This window comes from Malania oleifera, chromosome 2 (genome assembly GCF_029873635.1).
Source record: "Malania oleifera isolate guangnan ecotype guangnan chromosome 2, ASM2987363v1, whole genome shotgun sequence".
In the NCBI taxonomy this organism is placed as follows: domain Eukaryota; kingdom Viridiplantae; phylum Streptophyta; class Magnoliopsida; order Santalales; family Ximeniaceae; genus Malania; species Malania oleifera.
Genome location: NC_080418.1, coordinates 124,996,941 through 125,015,143, shown reverse-complemented (window position 1 = coordinate 125,015,143; position 18,203 = coordinate 124,996,941). Strand labels below are relative to the sequence as shown.

The 18,203-nt window shown below is 35.9% G+C and overlaps 1 protein-coding gene across 2 annotated transcripts in view; it reads right to left on the bottom strand.

Annotated features, from left to right (window-relative positions):
* The window catches only part of LOC131149133 (replication factor C subunit 1), a 72,176-nt gene that overhangs the window by 34,778 nt on the left and 19,195 nt on the right, over positions 1-18,203 (bottom strand). For both annotated transcript variants that reach the window (XM_058099253.1, XM_058099254.1), the window contains exons 12-16: positions 12,461-12,514; positions 11,435-11,604; positions 10,296-10,386; positions 7,698-7,879; positions 7,554-7,593 (exon numbers count right to left, since the gene is read on the bottom strand). In XM_058099253.1, the coding sequence (XP_057955236.1) occupies positions 7,554-7,593; positions 7,698-7,879; positions 10,296-10,386; positions 11,435-11,604; positions 12,461-12,514 (537 nt within the window). The remainder of the gene's footprint in view (positions 1-7,553; positions 7,594-7,697; positions 7,880-10,295; positions 10,387-11,434; positions 11,605-12,460; positions 12,515-18,203) is intronic.

Here is an 18,203-nt window from a genome sequence, read left to right as displayed (position 1 = left end):
TAGATGATAATGGAATTATATGGTTAATTAATTTATTTAACACAATTATAAAAACTAAGAAAATGCCAGATAAATGGAGGAAAAGCACTTTAATATCAATATAGAAAAATAAAGGAGATATTCAAAATTTTAATAACTATTGTGGAATTAAACTTATGAGTCATACGATGAAACTATGGGAAAGGGTAGTTGAACAAAGATTAAGGTTAGAAACGAAGGTCTCAGAAAATCAATTTAGTTCTATGCCAAGAAGATCTACTACAGAAGCTATATATCTTTTAAGAAGATTAATAGAAAAGTTTAGGGAAAAGAAAAGGGATTTGCATATGATATTTATTGATTTAGAGAAAGCGTATGATAGGGTACCTAGAGAAGTTCTATGGTGGATTTTAGGAAAACAAAAAGTGTATGTAGTAGGCATACTGATGTCATTAAGGATATGTACGATAATGTAATGACCAGTGTAAGGACTATATGTGGAGAGACTAGAGAATTTCCAATCACAATAAGTGTACATCGAGGATCTTCTTTGAGCCTTTTTTTCTTTAGTGATGGATCAACTAACTAGGAGTATCCAAAATGAGGTTCCATGGTGTATGTTGTTTGCAGATGATATTGTATTAATTGATGAAACTAAGGGTGGAGTAGAGGCTAAGTTAGAATTATGGAGAGAAGCTTAAGAATCTAGAGGCTTTAGGATAAGTAGAAATAAGACAAAATATATTAAATGTAATTTCAATAATAGTAGGAGGAATATCGGAGATAAAGTCAAACTTGACGATGTAGAAATAAATAACACTTGTAGATTTCAATACCTTGGATCTATTATGCAAGTTGAAGGAAAAATTGAAGAGGGTGTAATGCATATAGTTAAAGCAATTTTGGTAAAATGGAGAAGTGTTTCAAGTATGCTTTGTGATCGTAGAATACCCTTAAAATTAAAAGGAAATTTTTATAGGACAGCTATAAGACCAGCTATTCTATATGAATCAGAATGTTGGCCAACTAAGAAACAACATATCCAAAAATTGAAAGTTGTCGGGATGAAAATGCTTAGATGGATGAATGGTATAACATTGAAAGATAAATTAAAAAATGAACATATTTGCAGTAAGTTAGGCGTAACTCCTATAGAAGATAAGATAAGAGAGGGATGACTCGGATAGTTTTGGCACTTGCAACGTAGGCCACATAGCGCGCCAGCAAGGAAGAGTGAGTTAGTTGTTGTGAGGAGTAACAAAAGGGATAGGGGTAGACCAAAAATAACTTGGAATGAGATAGTGAGTAAGGATTTAATAATAGCCCTGAATTTATCGAAAGAAATTGTCCATGATCGCATAAATTGGCAAAAAAGGATTTATGTACCCAAACCCACCTAGTGAGACTTAAGGCTTGGTTTGGTTGTTTTTGTTGTTGTTGTTGTTGTTTAGAAGCTTCAAGCAAGTATTTTGAGTGAAAAAGGTGTTAAAGCAGTGGAAATTAGAGGAGTTTATGGATATTAGAGTGAAAAAGGTGAATGTTTGAGTGAATCATGTGCTTGGATAGAGAAGAGGAAGATAAAGGGGCTTTTGGCAGATAAAGGAGCTAAGCAGATTTGTTTGCCAATTGAGTTAAGTGTGTAATACTGTAATTTTAAAAAAGCTTAGTAGTTGGGAGCAAGGTCTTAAATTTCGATTTCAACTCAAATTTCGAAGCTCCAAAAGTACAGAAATTTCGATTTCAAATTGAAAAAATAATGAAAAAAAATAGTAAAACATGCAAGCCTTTATGAAACTTTAGAAATGGTTAACAGACATAATAATGTAAAATTTAGGACAAATATATTACAAGTTAAATACATCTATATTGTGTATCAGTTGGAAAAGTTGTAATATAGTATGTGTATCAAACGTATTTGTAAGATAATGTGCATTAAGCATAATCAATGCATACAAATTAAATTCATAAATCATTTAAATATTATTTATTATATAAATAATGATAATTTAGGCATGGATGGTTAATTATAATGTTGTTGTAAGTTTATTTCTTCATATAATTTCAAAACACTTGTGATAATATTTTTTTTCTATAAAAATAAATAAAATAAATTCAAAGAGAAATTTCATTTTACTCCTAAATCTCTCATTTGAATTCCGAGGAAATTTCACTGCATAGTTCAAATTTCGACAAGTTACGCTAAAATTTTGAGATTTCGATAAATTCCAAATGATTTGTTGAGATTTCAATGGAAATTATGCAAGACGGAAATCAAATGCCATTTCGATTAGGAGGGTGATGCAAACCGGAAATTTCAACGGAAGTTTCTATAATTTCGTGGAAATTTAAGACCATGGTTCAGAGGCAGAAATCTAAGTTCAAGTGGGTGAGGAAGGGTTGCTGTAATTCAAAGCTTCTTCATAGGGTGGTTAACGGGCAAATGAGACATAATTATATTTAAAAATGGAGCTAAGGAATGGGAGCTTGTGAGTGATGTTCAGGTGAATGCAAAAGAAGTAACTGATTTTTTAAAGATTTAGATACGCTGAAAATTGAGATCTTGGATTGGATCCTACTTGTTCACAAATGAGAGGCTTTTTGAAGTAGAGGTAGTTAGGGTGGTGGTGTTTAGTTTAGAGAGGGAGAAGGCTCCGAGTCCAGATGGGTTGAGCATAGCTTTTCTTTCAGTGGTGCTGGACGTGGTGAGGGAGAATTTAAAAGGGTCTTTTATGAGTTTCATGGGAATGGAAAGTTAGGGAAAAGTTTTATCTACTTTTATCACAATAGAGACAAAGAAAAAAGTAGGACATCTAATGTTTATAAGATCATTGCTAAGGTTCTTGCAGATAGGTTGAGTTCTGTATTTCGTGACAATATTTCTATTGCCTAGAGTGCTTTGTAGGCAGATTATGGATGCAATTTAGTAGTTAATGAGGTGATGAAGGATGTTCATCATGGTAAGAAGAAGGGCATTTTTGTTTAAATTGGACTTCAAAAAGATAGCGTTAGTTGGGAGTTTTTGGGCAAGATGTTAAAAGACTTGAGAAGGAAAGGTTTTGGAGATAGATGGAGGAAATGGACGAGGGTGTATTTATCTAATGCTTATATTTTTCAGTGGTTATAATGGGGAGCAAAGATTGGTTTAGGTCTCCTATTGGGGTAAGGCAAGGGGTTGTTTATCCTTGTGTTGGATGCGTTGAGTAGAATTATAGAGAGGGCTGTGGATAGGGTGGTTATGAGAGGTGTTGAGGCACGGAGAGAGGGGGTGGTTTTTTTCTCATTTGCAACTTGCAAATTACATTATTATTTTCCTAGATGATGATGTTGAGCCTTTTGTAAATATTCTTCCTATTTTACAGATTTTTTATGGGTTCTCTGGTCTAAAAATTAATTTGGGGAGAAGTGAAGTTGGGGCTGTTGATCTTAGTTCTGATAGGGTTTTGGTGTTGATTTCCTTAACTGGTTATGGTGTCCTAGATTAGCCTTTAACTTGTTTAGTAGTCCCATTGGGAGGGAAGTCTCTTTCTTTAGCCTTCTGGGATCCAGGGGTTACTAAGGTAGCTAAGTGGTTGGACGGCTAGAAATGCGCTTTATTTTCTTAAAGTGGCCTTATCACCATCATACAAGCTAGTCGGTCCATAATTCCTTTCTATTTTTTGCCTTTGTTTAAAATCCCTGGAGTAGTTAAAAGCTAAAGAGATTATGTGGATTTTATTTTATCAGGGGTAGTGACAAGGTAGGATCATTTGCTCAGATGGGAGGTTGACTGTAAGTCTGAGGAGGAGGGGAGCTCTCAGTCTAGGTAATTTGGTGTATAAAAACACTGCTCTTTTGGCTAAATGGTTGTGGCAGTTTCAGTTGGTGATAAACTCATCTTGGCACGGTTAGGAGAAGTTAGTTCAGCTTGTAGGTAAATGGAAGGAATGCTAATTTGGGTCTCAGATGTTCAAACAAGAATCTTTGGAGGTTCATTTTGCAAGTTTACCCTGTATTTATTCCATTGACAAATTTTAAATTGGGAAGATATAACCATAGTTTAAAACCTAAGACTGGACAGGGCAGTCAGACTGGATTGGACCATAACTGGGTTGTTTACCAGTCTAGGTGTATTGCCAAACCAGAATTTGAAGAGTACACGGGACTGCCAAAACCAAGCAATCTGGCCTGACTCAGACAGATAAGGCGGACCATTAACCCAGTCCCTCTCAACAAAAAAGTGGAGAAATACAATCAATTGGATTCAAACCCAATAGGAAGACCAAGGAATCAAGGATATTACCAATACAGCCACTAACCCGTTTACTGTTATTATTGACAACATGTGTGTGTAAACTGCAGAGTATACACACATACAAATTAATCAAACCATTAATTCATTTATCCTTAAGTAAATTTTTTAAATATTTTTTGCATCACCATTTAATATTAGTATAATTTCTAATAATAATTAGTATAATAATAAATTTCAAGAATATTTTAGAAATAATAAGAAAAATAAAAAATAATCTTGGGTATACCTAATAATTGTTTTTTATTTTAACTAACTAATAGGATGTCGTTGTCATTGTTGTTGTCGTCACCATCCTCTCAAACCTGTCTGTCAACCAGTTTCACCAGTTCAACCTAGTAGCTCTTCCGTGTTTGTTGCCAGCCCAGATTTTGAAACCATGGATGTAACTGATTTCACTATTGGAGGATGTTTGGGTGGAGATTCAGCATTGTCATGTTCTTTTGCTCGTTTGTATCGTCTTTCTTCTCTCTATACTGATGTGATTCCATCCTTTGTTATAACAAATGGTTGATTCCTTTACTTCTACTGAGATTTTCATTTTAGAAGGGATTTGAATCACATGAAGTCATGAGGAGCCCCCTTCTTTGTTTGTTGCATTGGATTTTGATCTCGGGCAGGAATGATGGTAGGAAGTCGTTTTTGGATTCTTCAGGTGGTTGTTCACACAAGTCCTTTTTCCTCACCTTTTTAATTCTTATGTGTCTTCCCCTCTTCATCAGTGCATATGGGAGGCTAAAGTCCCTCCCAAGGCGTTTGTTTGGTCTTGGTCAGTGGTCCTTAATAATGTTAAGGCTAAAAATTTTCAATAGAGCACAAGGCCTTCTAAGGTTTTGTCTCCATACATGTGCTTTTGGTTTGTGAGTAGTTTGGAGAATGTTCCTTTTTTTTTTTTTTTTTTGCACTATTCATCAGCTTGGGGTCAGAGAGTAGATTATTTGGAGTACTTGGTGAAGTTTGGGGGTGTCCAAAGTTGATGGAGAAGCTTTTGAGTATCTCTTTTATTGGTTTTGAGAAGGGTAAGATGCTGAGGAAGTGTGCTCTTTGCTGTTTTGCAGGAACTTAGTTCGAACAGAACGCCCTTGTATCTTTCCTGCCAAGAGATTGTCTCTAGCTTAACTCTGAGAAACGGTGCAGTATTCAACATTTATTTGGGCTTTTAGTGCAAGTTGTTTCAATGGCTGTTGCTTTAAAGATGTCAACCCCGATTGAATGGCATTATTGAGCTGATTGTTTTTTATTCTTTTCTTGTGTCTTTCAGTGCGAGGACACCTCAGTTCACTTCTTTATTTTTTTTCCCCTTTTGTTCTAATAAACTTTCTTTTCCTTTTTTTTTTTTTCAATCAGCAAATAAACTTTCTTTTTTTTCTATAAAAAATGAAAAATTAGGAAAAAAAAAATTGAAGAGGAAGGAAAAATTAAGGGAAAGGCAAAAACAAATTCAATTAGGGTTTAATTCTCAATCATGCAAGCTCCCTTAAAAGTACATACCACAGCCAATACATAGGCTCAAACCCTAAATCAAAATGCAGAAACAAATAACATTAGATCTTTAAAAGAAATAAAATTAAAAAATAAGCCTTATAATTCCAAAGTAGATGATATTAATAATTAAATAAAAAAACCCTTCAATTATCTTCTTCCTTTCTCAATCACGAATTGGACAAAATAAAAGCATAATACAGCATAATATAAGGGTATACTTGACAATTCATTTCACTTTTTCCCCCAACTCATTTAGGGAAGTTTCTCAATGTCAAGAACTTGACAGATGAAATCATTAAGTACCAAGACATGGAACTCTTAGGGAGATGGAGGGAAAATGACAAGGTGGAAACAGTTGCCATAGGCCTTGCAGGTGTGTAAAAATGTTTAGTGATCCTTACAATAGGCCATGGTTATCAAAATCCTGACCTGGATCGTGCGATTCAACAATCCTACAATCCATACTTGCCTAATCGATCTGGATCTTAAGCAGAATCTTAATAAAGTAGGATCCCAGTACAATCTTATCTAGATCGTTAGAATCTTAAAATTGCGATCCTACTTGCGATCCTACTTTTGCAATGAAATATGGATTTTTCCTATTTAGGATTTTAAATAAAAAGGCCCAATATATATTTTTACTGGCCCAAACACTTTCCTTTTGCAATAGACACAAAATTTGGTCTAGTTAGCTCAAATGCATCAAAATTAGGGCAACATAACAAGAATGTTCTAGGATTTGTCGATCCAAGTCAAGAGAGCAGCTCTTTCTTCAAAATTGAAAGCTCTCTATGAGCTTAGAGTTCTTGATAGACAGATCCTTGGTTGTCTATCAATAGGTTTGGACCGTTCCTTCTTCCAGCAACAGTAGAGGCCAGCTGAGAGCTTTGAGATCAGAAAAGAACTTCAACAAATAGGGAGCAGCAGAGTCAGGCTGAAAGCTTAAAGTTGCAGGCCAGTAGCAGTGATGCATTATCTTTGTAGTTCCTTTTACTTGCTTCCTCTTTTTTTTTACACTAATATTAACAAGCCAGAGATCTATCTTTTTTCCAAAAGCAGAGAGCATATAGCTTTATTTTTCCCCTTCTTTTTTTTACGACTAACAAAAAGTTCCTCCTCTTCCTTCTTTTTTCCTTCTTCTTATGATCTGAAGACAAAACTGCAGAAACTGAGATATTTACATCAATTCATTGAGTTAAGATTAGCAATTTCTTCTTCCTTCTTCTCTTCATTCTTCTTGTTTTTATTTTTAATTATAATTATTATTTAAATAAGCTAGCAACAGTTTACCCATTGCAGAACACTTTGCAGTTCAGGCTATTTATATATTTTTTTAGGGTCAAAATTGTTGAAGAAAAAACCTGCTAGGTGCTAGCTAGTAAGCTTAGCCACACTCCTGAAATTTCTTAAACCTACTACCAAGTTTTTTAGGATTATTTTTATTCAGAGTGGTCATAAGTTGCCAAGTATATAAATTTTTAATTCATTTTACATAGAAAGTAGAATCTTACGATCCACGATCCGATCCTATGATCCGATCCTGCAGATCCTCCCAACGATCCTATGTAGGATCCCGATTCTAGCAACCTTGCTACAGGCATCCCTCCTATATGCTTTCCCGGCACTGGGAACTGGGAATGGAGCAGAAAGCGATCTTTGAAACAAAAATAGCAAGAAAACAAAATTTATCAAATTACCCTAAAAGGAATTGCTGAATGCATTTGCTAGAGCATTACTATAGGAACAAATAGATTTTAAAAGGCAAAATAAATGATAACTGCACAGAATATACATCCATTACCTGTTGAAGTGTTTCCCTTTGCCCGTGCAACAAAGCAGCTCTGGTTAAAATTAAAATAAAAATCATGAATATCAATTGGAGGGCGACCTGAAAATCTCATGGAGTAAACTAAACATTCTTTACAGCTGAATTCAGGAAACATACGGCATTATACAAGATGCAACAGAACCATTCTGAGAGAGCTGCCACTGTCGATATCTTCGAATCTGTACATTTATTATATCCCCATCTCCAATAGACTCAGCAGCACGGGCAATCAAACTCATCCTTTTCATCCCATTGTCATCTTTACCAGCCAAACTTGGCCTATAATTAATATAATTTTCCTATAATATTGTTACAAAAATAAATCTGTGTATTAGAATAATGTATAGCCAAATATTATACATTTAAATAAGCAATGAATGTTTCAAATAAGCAAGGAAATAAGAAAAATTAGCAATGAATGTTTCAAATAAGCAAGGAAATAAGAAAACTTAGTTTATTCGTTACAACAAAGTTTACAGTTTGATGATTAGACAGGAATCCATGATGAACAAAGAAACAAAGGATCTGCAAAAATAGAGTATCAAGAGTCAGCATTAATCTCCAAGATCATATTCTGATCCTCCATTTTTATGCCACAATCATTTATCCTATTTTGGCACCAAGATATGATTTGGTGTCTACAGAAAGTTAATAGATTCCCCCATGTCCATCTTTACAACAAGTCTTTCTTAGTTTACTCTATACAACAAAGTTTACAGTTTGATGATCAGACAGGAATCCATGATGAACAAAGTAACAAATGATCTGCAAAAAAACAGTATCAAGAGTCAGCATTAATCTCCAAGATTATCATTTTTATACCACATTCATTTATCCTATTTTGGCACCAAGAAATGATTTGGTGTCTACAGAAAGTGAGTAGATTACCCCATGAGTCTTTTTTAAGACAATTAGTTAGAATGGGAAAAACAGGATCAAGAACCATCGTATCCATTCCAAGAAGTTAAATACTTGAAACCACAACAAATAGAGCTATTAGATGTTATCAATTGTCAAGTAAGAATTTCCTTGCTCCATAGTGTTACACCCTCTTTATTGTCATCAAAGCATGAATTTCAGCACCTTTTAGGTTGAATAAATAGACAACTCCCATCTTACCTTCAGCCAGGTGCTCTTCCTGACAACTTCATTACATGATCAATGGGAAAAATTTACTTTTGCAGTTTTGCTTTCAAGAGCTACTGTGTGTTGATTTTGTGCTTATTTTGCCAGACATGCGGTTTTTCAACTCGCTTCTGCCACTGAAGTGCAATACCCTCAACTTAAGCTTTGCACTAGAAACAGTTTTCCAACCCAGCCTCCAAATCCAAATAATCCCAAAATGCATTTTATCATATAGAAGTCTGCAACTTCAAGCATGATTTTGCCCCCATTAAAATCAAGAGGACATTGTGACCTTTCCCCCAATCCACCTCATAATCCTTGATTGGTGTCTTCAGCATCATGGAGGTACTCTCTTCTGCTAAATAGCCATACCTAATCGTCGTTTTGGATCTCCCACTTTGGTACCAATCTGATGCAATTTAAAGATTCATAATAAAATAAAGGAAAAATAACCAAAATCTGAATGATAACACATGAGATCCTAGAGCTGAATAGCCTCCAGAAAGTCTCTGCAATCTGATTTCAGGAAAACAATAGTGAAAAACTGACTGCAAAAGGATTTAAAAGTGTTAAAAATATTGAAATACCCCACGGTCTAGCCCTTGGTTACACTCTTAAACCTTTAACATTGGGCCCGCACGCATTAAATGTTTGTATGCCAGTCATACGACTTCTTAGAGACGAGACTACATAAAAGGGGAAACATCAAACCACTAAAAAATCATACATTACAGAAGCCTGAAGCCATGAACAGTAGCTGCTACAGCGACATGAACAGTAACCTGAGTGATGAAATACTACACTGAGCAGGAGGAATTGGTCTTTTTGGTGTTCAGCTCCAGCATCACCATCTTATCAAGAAGATCTCGAACTTCATAATCCTTCTAAGAAGGTCTGTATTTATCTGTTTCTAAGTAGAAGTGAGCAACCTTCCAACAGTATGAAAATTGGTAAAACACCATCCCCTAAAACAACTTCCTTATGAGACATCAACCATAGATTAGCATAGGGAGAAGGTAATGTACCATCATCTGCTGCATTTTTATTCTCATGTTCCCCAATTTCCTAACAACAAATCTATGCACTCAAAATGATGTCAAATTTTTAGCCCATCCATAAAACACTAGATTTCAGAATGCAACTTTCTTAGTGGTAATTTTAGCCAAAATATTGACTGGAGATTTGGACACCAACGTTGAATTTTAAAATATTGGAATAGTGCATCTCAAAGGTTGCCAAAGAATCAACCCCTATTAATCTTTCCAGAACACATTTTGTCAAAAAAAAATTTATATTTTTATATTATTCAAGTGATTAGCCATCCAACCAAACTCTGACCCAGTGAGCCAACCTATTGAGCAGAATAATGTACAATTAGCCTCTGTTTGTGTCAATCAGTAATTTTTAACCTTGCATTCTTCAAATCTCAAACAACCGTCGTCGCCACAGCAACCATCATCACGACAATAATAATAGTAGAACATTCAGAAAATAGAAGGTTAATGCTAGTCTTAGATCATCACTCATATGAGTCTAAATTTTTGTGGATTTTACATGATACCTAAATCAGTGCACCAGCAAGAAAATAACCTGAATAAGAAGAGGGACAAGATCAGGATCACTCATGCTCAGGTCAACCCTTTCATCCATTCTCAACTTCCCTCCATTAAAACCAAACAGCCTGCAAGAATAACAAACATGTTAGCATAAGGAATACTTCAGGCATGCTAAGAAATACCATAATTATGAGAGTCTACATTCTATAATGGATAAGACTACTCTCAAATATGATTTGCACAATGCAGAGAAACAGGCCATAAATTGACAAATAGTTAGCTAACGTTAAGATTTACAGTTTACAAACACAGAACAAATATACATGATGAAATTTCATTATGCATATACAAGTGTGTAAAAAATCTAAAAGATTTGAGATTGTGATTGAACATTCATATATAACAATTACTGCATCACATGCTGATTACTTAATAAAAGGAAGAGACTGGACAGCAAATGTAACAGCTCAACGATGGCAGAGACCGAAAATGAAAAGATTAATAGCATCATACGGGAACTTGGTGTAGGCAAGAACATGTGTGTTGGATAAGAATATGTCGGCATAAAATACATACATATATGCAGAGAACTAGATTGCTTACAAAAATAACATGTACCATTTTATTTTTTTGGAGTACAAAAGAAACAATTTCATTAAAGAATAAAGAATGTGCAATACGGAGCATAAGAAATCCTTCAATGAAGAGAAAAGAACAAAGATGAAGAAATATAATCAAAATAACACAGCCAGCCAGTCACGCTATAACCCTACTAACTCAGAAAAAACGCAACCCTTTAAAACAACCAGCTGTAAAATCCCAGAGCGAGGCCATGTACTGAATCCTGTCCCGGAGCATAAACCAAGTTATCTTCATCCCCATAAATATATGAACATTCCATTCCAAAGTGTCAAGAAAGTTGCGAAAAAATTTATCATCATAACCACAATTGCTATGAATTGAAAGAAAAGCAGGAGATTACAGAAGTTCACAGTTCAATCAATGACTGTAGAAGTTACTAGATCATAGCATAAAAATGGTTTTCCACCCAAGAAGTCAAACTCAAAACAGTTCAAAATAAATCCAGAAGAAGACAAAGCAGGGTGTAACTATGTAAGGAAACAGCAGAACACAGCATCACGCATCTAGAGCCAGATCTGCAAATATTCATACTTATCAACAGCCGTAAATGGTGAAATATCTTCATCCTTTGCACTGCTTAGAAGGCGCTGTCTTATGTCATCATATTTGATGACTGACATGGAGAGACTCATATACTGCAACTGATTTAGTGCCATGCGCATATCTCCATTGACTCTTTCAGCAAGTTCCTCAAGGGCTATCTGAGAAGAAAAATTAAAATCCTGGTGGATCAGTTCTTAGTAATGTTGATAAAAAATAACAGCCAGAAAGACGGGTGACTTCCAAAGTGTTTAGCTAGATGATGTTTCCAGGCGAGCACATAAAATGAGCAAATTTTTTAAGAATCTTCCTAGTTCAAATTTTAAAAAAAAAAAAAAATGGAAGTGGCATAATTAAAGCATCAAATCCAAAAACAATGGTCCTTATTAAGATCATCAAAAATTCATGTACAAGATTGAAAAATTGGTAATTACCAGAAATCTCTCAAATTCTGCCACAAAAGAAAATAAGTTGACAATAAACAGTGATACTCATAAGATATATGTAGCAATACACAAGACTCCCATGCCATATAGGGGCATATGGGAAGCATGAGCAGCCTTACCTCTACATTTGAAGAGGCTGTTTCCATGATTTGAACCTGTAACCTTCGGGTTTGGGTGTTAACCCCATACCATTGGGTCAAGGCTCTCCCTAATGACAATGATCAGACATTATTACAAATTTAGGGGGCATTTGAAATTATCATGGTAGCAACCTTAAATTCCATTACATCTGAGCTGAGTGAATTCTGAATCACAAATAAGATTATTTTCAGGTTTCAAAGATAATTAAAAATCAGAGAAAAACTCCATTTTCAAATAAGATTGCATCCAAACTTTTCAATATAGAAACCCAAACTAAAGAACAAAAAACAAAAACCAATGTAAAACAATATAGTTCAATATTAAATTATGCTATATATATACATACATATATATATATATATATATGCATATACATACATACATACATACATACATACATATATATATATATATATAAACAGAACATTACCTCATTAACCTGGAGCCCTTCTGCATTTGCAATTTGCAGCAATCTCTTGGTCATCTGTCAAATATCCACTTTTAATGTTACTAGCTATATATTTGCACTAAGAATCCCAAATTAAAAAGCAGAACATGCATAATTCGATAGCAGTTGTTCCCTTTGTCACGATACGCATTTGATTTACATGATTGTCCGGCGAAGTGGCAAAACATCAAATTATCAAGCAAAAACACACATAATAATGGCCTATGAACAACCACTTCACATAACAACCAAGGACTAGGACCAACCCAACTGACCCTTCAAAAGACATGGGCAATGTCCATTTCATTCCCAAGGATGCCTGCATGCACATATCTACTTACGTTCGCATGAAAATGCTCCCAGTTAAGCTTTGACAGTTAGAACTTTAACTTGTTTTTCTTAATTGGGAAAACAGAGGAAAAAGAATTCAACAAAGAAGGGAGATGAACACGACAAAGAGATCTTGCTAATCACAAATTCCAAACAGAGCTTTAAAAGTACAAATCCCTCTTTTGCCTCCCTATGCACATTCTGACGTCCCACATACAAACACATGCATGTGCCACTAAAAATTTCTTCCCCCTAGGAGAAGTCAAGCCCAGACCACCCCTATGGAGGAGGGTCAAGGGATGAGCCAAAGGACACAAGCACAAGCTCAACTACAAATCTCAAGTATGCATTCACCATTTCCAAAGAGAATACAAGGGAAAAGTAAATAAACAAGATCAAGAACAATAGCATTATCATCTAGCAATTACTTATGCACCAACTGGGCTTCCAAACCAAACCTGCACTCCCCATATGGAGAGTAGGTTATATTTTACACAAGGCAAAATATAATAATTAGGCACACCAAATGGTTGTCAAGTTTCACGGTCCCAAATCAGATGTGTACTAGGGAGATCTTGGACTTATAAGGATGGTTTGGGCTCCAACTATGAGAGGCATCTTTTATAGGACCAACTCGTGAGGTCAATGGGCCAAAGCGAGCAATACCTCACCGGAGTTGGACCTAAGACTGTTACATTCGGTATTAGAGCCACCTGAGGATATTATCATGTGGGTGGATCCTACACAGAGTTGTAAGACACCTGATGAGGGCGTTAGAGATTGGACGAGAGAGCATGTCACGATCTTACATCGGATGTGTACTAAGGAAATCTTTGGCTTATAAGGATGGTTTGGGCTCCAACTATGTGAGGCGCCTTTTATAGGACAAGCCCGTAAGATCAATGGGCCAAAGTGGACAATATCTCACCAGAGTTGGGCCCATGACTATTACATCAAGCCATGTTCATCAAATCATTTAGAAGACAAAAAGTTAATAAAATCTATAATGTCCTGAACATAGTTGACAACAGCAGCACTATTCTAAAGAAAATGAACATTTTAGAAATCTATCAATGATTGTTCCATTAGATAATTCAGTACCCTCAAAGACACTAATATTCATTTCCCTAAACGAATTCCAAAAGATGGTAAGATGCTGACTGCTCTTCTCCTTTCATTGTTGGTCCCAAATGATACCTAATTCTGTCCTGTCACTTAGAGCCACATTCCACAGCAGTTTAAACCAGCAGTGGAGGAACATGGGCTGGAGTTTCTCCTAATCCTCCTTGCAAATTTGTCAAAATCCACCCTTCTTTCCTAAGGTTTATATGAAGTGAAAAACCTCCCCTCGTTGTTTCCCATGCAACGAAAGCCACCTTGCTTGGGTTATCTGTTTTCCAGATCATCCACCAAGGGAAACACTGCAATCCCCCACTCCCCTCAATCCTAAAAATCTCTACGTAATAAGACTTAACAGATCTGCCTCCACTGTTCAGCCTCCAGCTTCCTCTATCTTCCTTTTGAGCTTCAAAATCATGGCATAAAGGAATTCAAAGAAGTTTGAAAAAAGCTCCAGCTCCCAATCATGTGGATGCCTTTCAAAATCATTCCAAGAGATTTCATTTTCCGTGGTGAAAAATCAAGACAACACCAAAGCTTCTTTATCCATTGCCACGTTGAAGACATCCAAAAGATTGATAAAGAATTCCAGATTCTTCATCTCCCGGCTTCCCTGATACTGCCCATGTTCCCCCTATTCCTCATCACACACCTTTTTCTTCACTCTCTTATTTCTCCAAACAATCTGTAAGATTTTGTTCAGACACTTTAAAAGAAATACCCACTAGCAAGCTGGCCGTCTTCACCTTTTTCAGCACCCAAGTAGACAACTTGTTCTTGAAAATCTTCAACTTCCAGGTCAGAATCTAAGTCCTCAAAGAGTCTCTGAGCTTGCTCTTCAAACCCTTCAAAAAACACATTCACCAGACAGCTGAGTGTCTTCACTTTTTCAGCATACAAGCAAACGCCCATGAAAATCTTCACCTCCCAAATCAGAATCTTAGTCCAGTCCCAGTGTCAGTGTGCCACAACTTCAGCAGGGTAACCATTGCATGAACAGAACTCCCCCATTATACTCAGTTCAGACCCAGGCCCAGTTTCAACTGGAACAACTGACATCTCTCTTGCTTCAACTAGTCCTTACCTTTTTTCCTTCTATCATATGATACTGTTCCAGGTTAGACTCCTCACCTGAATCTTTTTCCATGCACTGGCAATCGATTCTTTTCTCTTATTCTTCATCTTTTACTGAGTTTCCATCCGAAGCCACCCCACCATCTGGTGGAAAGTGAGTCAAAGTCACCCATCAATTAGAGGAATGTGATTCTTAGTTGTCTCAGCCTCCTTTATGCCCCTCTGATTCCACTTTTCTGGACCATAAAATTCATCAGATGGGTCTATAGATAGGGAGACACTGGGACTGTTTTTATTTAAGCCTATTTTTAGGCTTGATGGTTGTGGCTCACTTCCTCTAAAGAATTCTCCATAAGTAATGAGCTTAACACATATCCTCTAACCACTTTGAGCAAAGGGCCCCCAAAACTATTTAAAAGAGCCCACGCAAATGGGCTTCTCGCATCTTTCAGCTCTCTATTATTTTGAAAGTTTAATGTGATGGCTTCCATCTGTTTGTCATTAACAAAATTTTTCCAAGCAACACTCACATGCACACATGCTTCACCCCCTTCCTCTAAATCCAGTTGTGGCAACAGTTTCATCCTCCTCCAGCCCCCTAGTCTTTTGTTTGATCTATCACCAGATGCATTAAGATCATCTCAGCTCACCTACATGGTGAGGACAGTGGCCTGAGAAGGCAAAATTCTATCCTCAGGATTCAGTTTCTGATTGATAATCCCTTTGGATATTCAAGATTCCTATTTCATGTTTCAAAAATTCAAAAACTTAAGGCCGGGCTCTTTTTTCTGTTTCCAGTCCTTCAACGCTGTTTTGCCCACTCTTCCAAGCAACAAAAGATTTTTTTAGTAGAAAAAGAAACTTTATTGAAAAGGCGAGGAGAAAAGATGCACAAAAGGAGAACATGGGTCATCAAACATAAACATTGAAAAATAAAAAAATAAAAATAGAAACCAGCATCATCTATTCATCTTAACAATGCAACAACAGTCCTTGGAACAGCCTGCATTATAAACCCAAAGAGAAGCCAAATACTGCATCATCCCAAAGAAGATCCTATGACAGCCTCTGTCATTCTAGCATTTATTTCCAGTCAAATTCCCCATAAAACAGACAAGGAGCTTCCAACATCCTTTACTTTCCCAGAACCAACAAAATAAATACCCAAGTGCTCATCCACAAACTTCAGACAGACCCACACTTCACCAAGGACTCCAAATGGAGTATTCCACAAACCCCATGCAAATGAAAAGTGTAGAAATGAATAAATAACATCCTCAGAGTTTCCCTCGACGCGCACATATCTGGAGACAGCAACAAAGGATTTTCCACCATCCCTTTCCTTTGAAACCTGCTAGGAAGATGACTAATCATGTTTCTCCACTATTTATTTCCAAGCACCAACGTACTCTAGCTGGATTTGCAGTTGGTTAATAAAGAGAGATCTGTCATTTTTCCTCAACTTTTGGAACCATTGGCCCCTTCCTTCTGCAAGCCAAAGTAATTTGAAGGGTTCAACAGCACTTCAGAAACCCCTAAATACCCCAGTAAATTGAAATTCTCCTTCTCGGCCACACTTAATTTTTATCAGATCTTCCTTCTCACCCTCCAGAATGAAGCTAGAAGACTTTTTTTTTTAAATAAACAAAGAATTGTATTAAACAACATAAAAGGAAAAAAAAAATGAGAATAAGAAATCCTCCTTTCCTTTTACAAAGGAACAGAAATAACTCAATGATGCAGAACGGACCAATCCTGATGTAAGTCTTCCAAATGAACATGTCGAAAGAAACTACTTGCCAACACACAGAGTGATGCAAGATAAACCACTATACTCCAAAGAAAATTTTTAGTACTAGCCACACCTTTGAAGATTCCAGCATTTCCGTCCAACCAAAACCACCAAACAATATCCAAAAGATTTCTTTTCAATGGTGATGAATCTCTTGTTATTGTTCCTCTAAGCCATCATCATACTTGCAGCATAAAGAGGTGCTAATTGAAACATGAATTTTCAATTTAATAACAGAAGATGAATTCATTATATTAGAAAGAATATACAACAAATAGAATAAGAAATTTTCCTAATAAAAAAATTTTTAAAAAAAACAAAACAAAACAAAAAACAAGGATAAAAGAAACAGCAACTAGACCATCAAAGCTAGCCAATCCCATTAGATATCATAAAACTCCACTCCTTTAAAGCAACCAGCAGTTGCATACCAAAGTGAGGCTAAATAATGAATCTTTTCTCATAACAAAGAGGAGTTAAGTTTTTTCCAGGAAAAATAAGAGCAATACTTACCAGCCATAAACCCAATAGAACTACAAAAACTGAATGTCCCACAAAGCATCTGCTTCCTTCTGCTAAAACCATAAAATGAAATGACCAACAAATCCTCCACCAACTCCGGGTAAAACCTTCTTTCTCCCCAAAAGATCAAAAAGATTATTCCAAATATTCCAAGCAGCTGTACAGTGCAAAAACAGATGAGAAACTGTTTCTGAACTACTAAAACATACACATCAAAAGAAGGGGCCTTTCAAATCTCCTACTCTGCAACAGATTGTTGATTTTAACTCTCTTAAGAACAACCAAACAAATAAAAGCCTTGATTTTTTAAGGAATTTGGGCCTTCCAAGTAGTTTTATGGAGCAGAATGAAGATATTAGCACCAGTCAAAAGATCAAAGAAAGATTTGCAAGCATAAACCCCAAAAGAATCTAAATGGCTATCCCTATTAAAGGAAGGACAACAATTCTCCAACATCAGTGTTAGATTACCACTTTACCTAAAAGCTTAAGTTCTTAGGTTGTGGACCAACAATGTATATCAAGCTTTAACACTCCCCCCGCACATGCAACCCAACAGCACGTGGGGAGATAAACACGTGATAAATAACACCTATCACAGGGAATATAGTAATTTTTTAAACATGACACAGCAAATGCAGGCAACAAAAATAGAGCCCAGGACCTCCAGCTAACCAGCTTTAATACATGTTAGATTACCACTTTAAATAAACACTTAATTGACACAAGTACTTAATTTAAGTACATTTCATAATTAAGTACTTATTTTTTAAGGTGCTCCAAACAAGAGCTAGATTGTGGGCCAAAAATGTATATCAAGCTTTAAAAATCAATAACAAAGAACAAAACTCCTCCACTTCCCTACCATTTAGAGTTTTGAGAAAGTGGA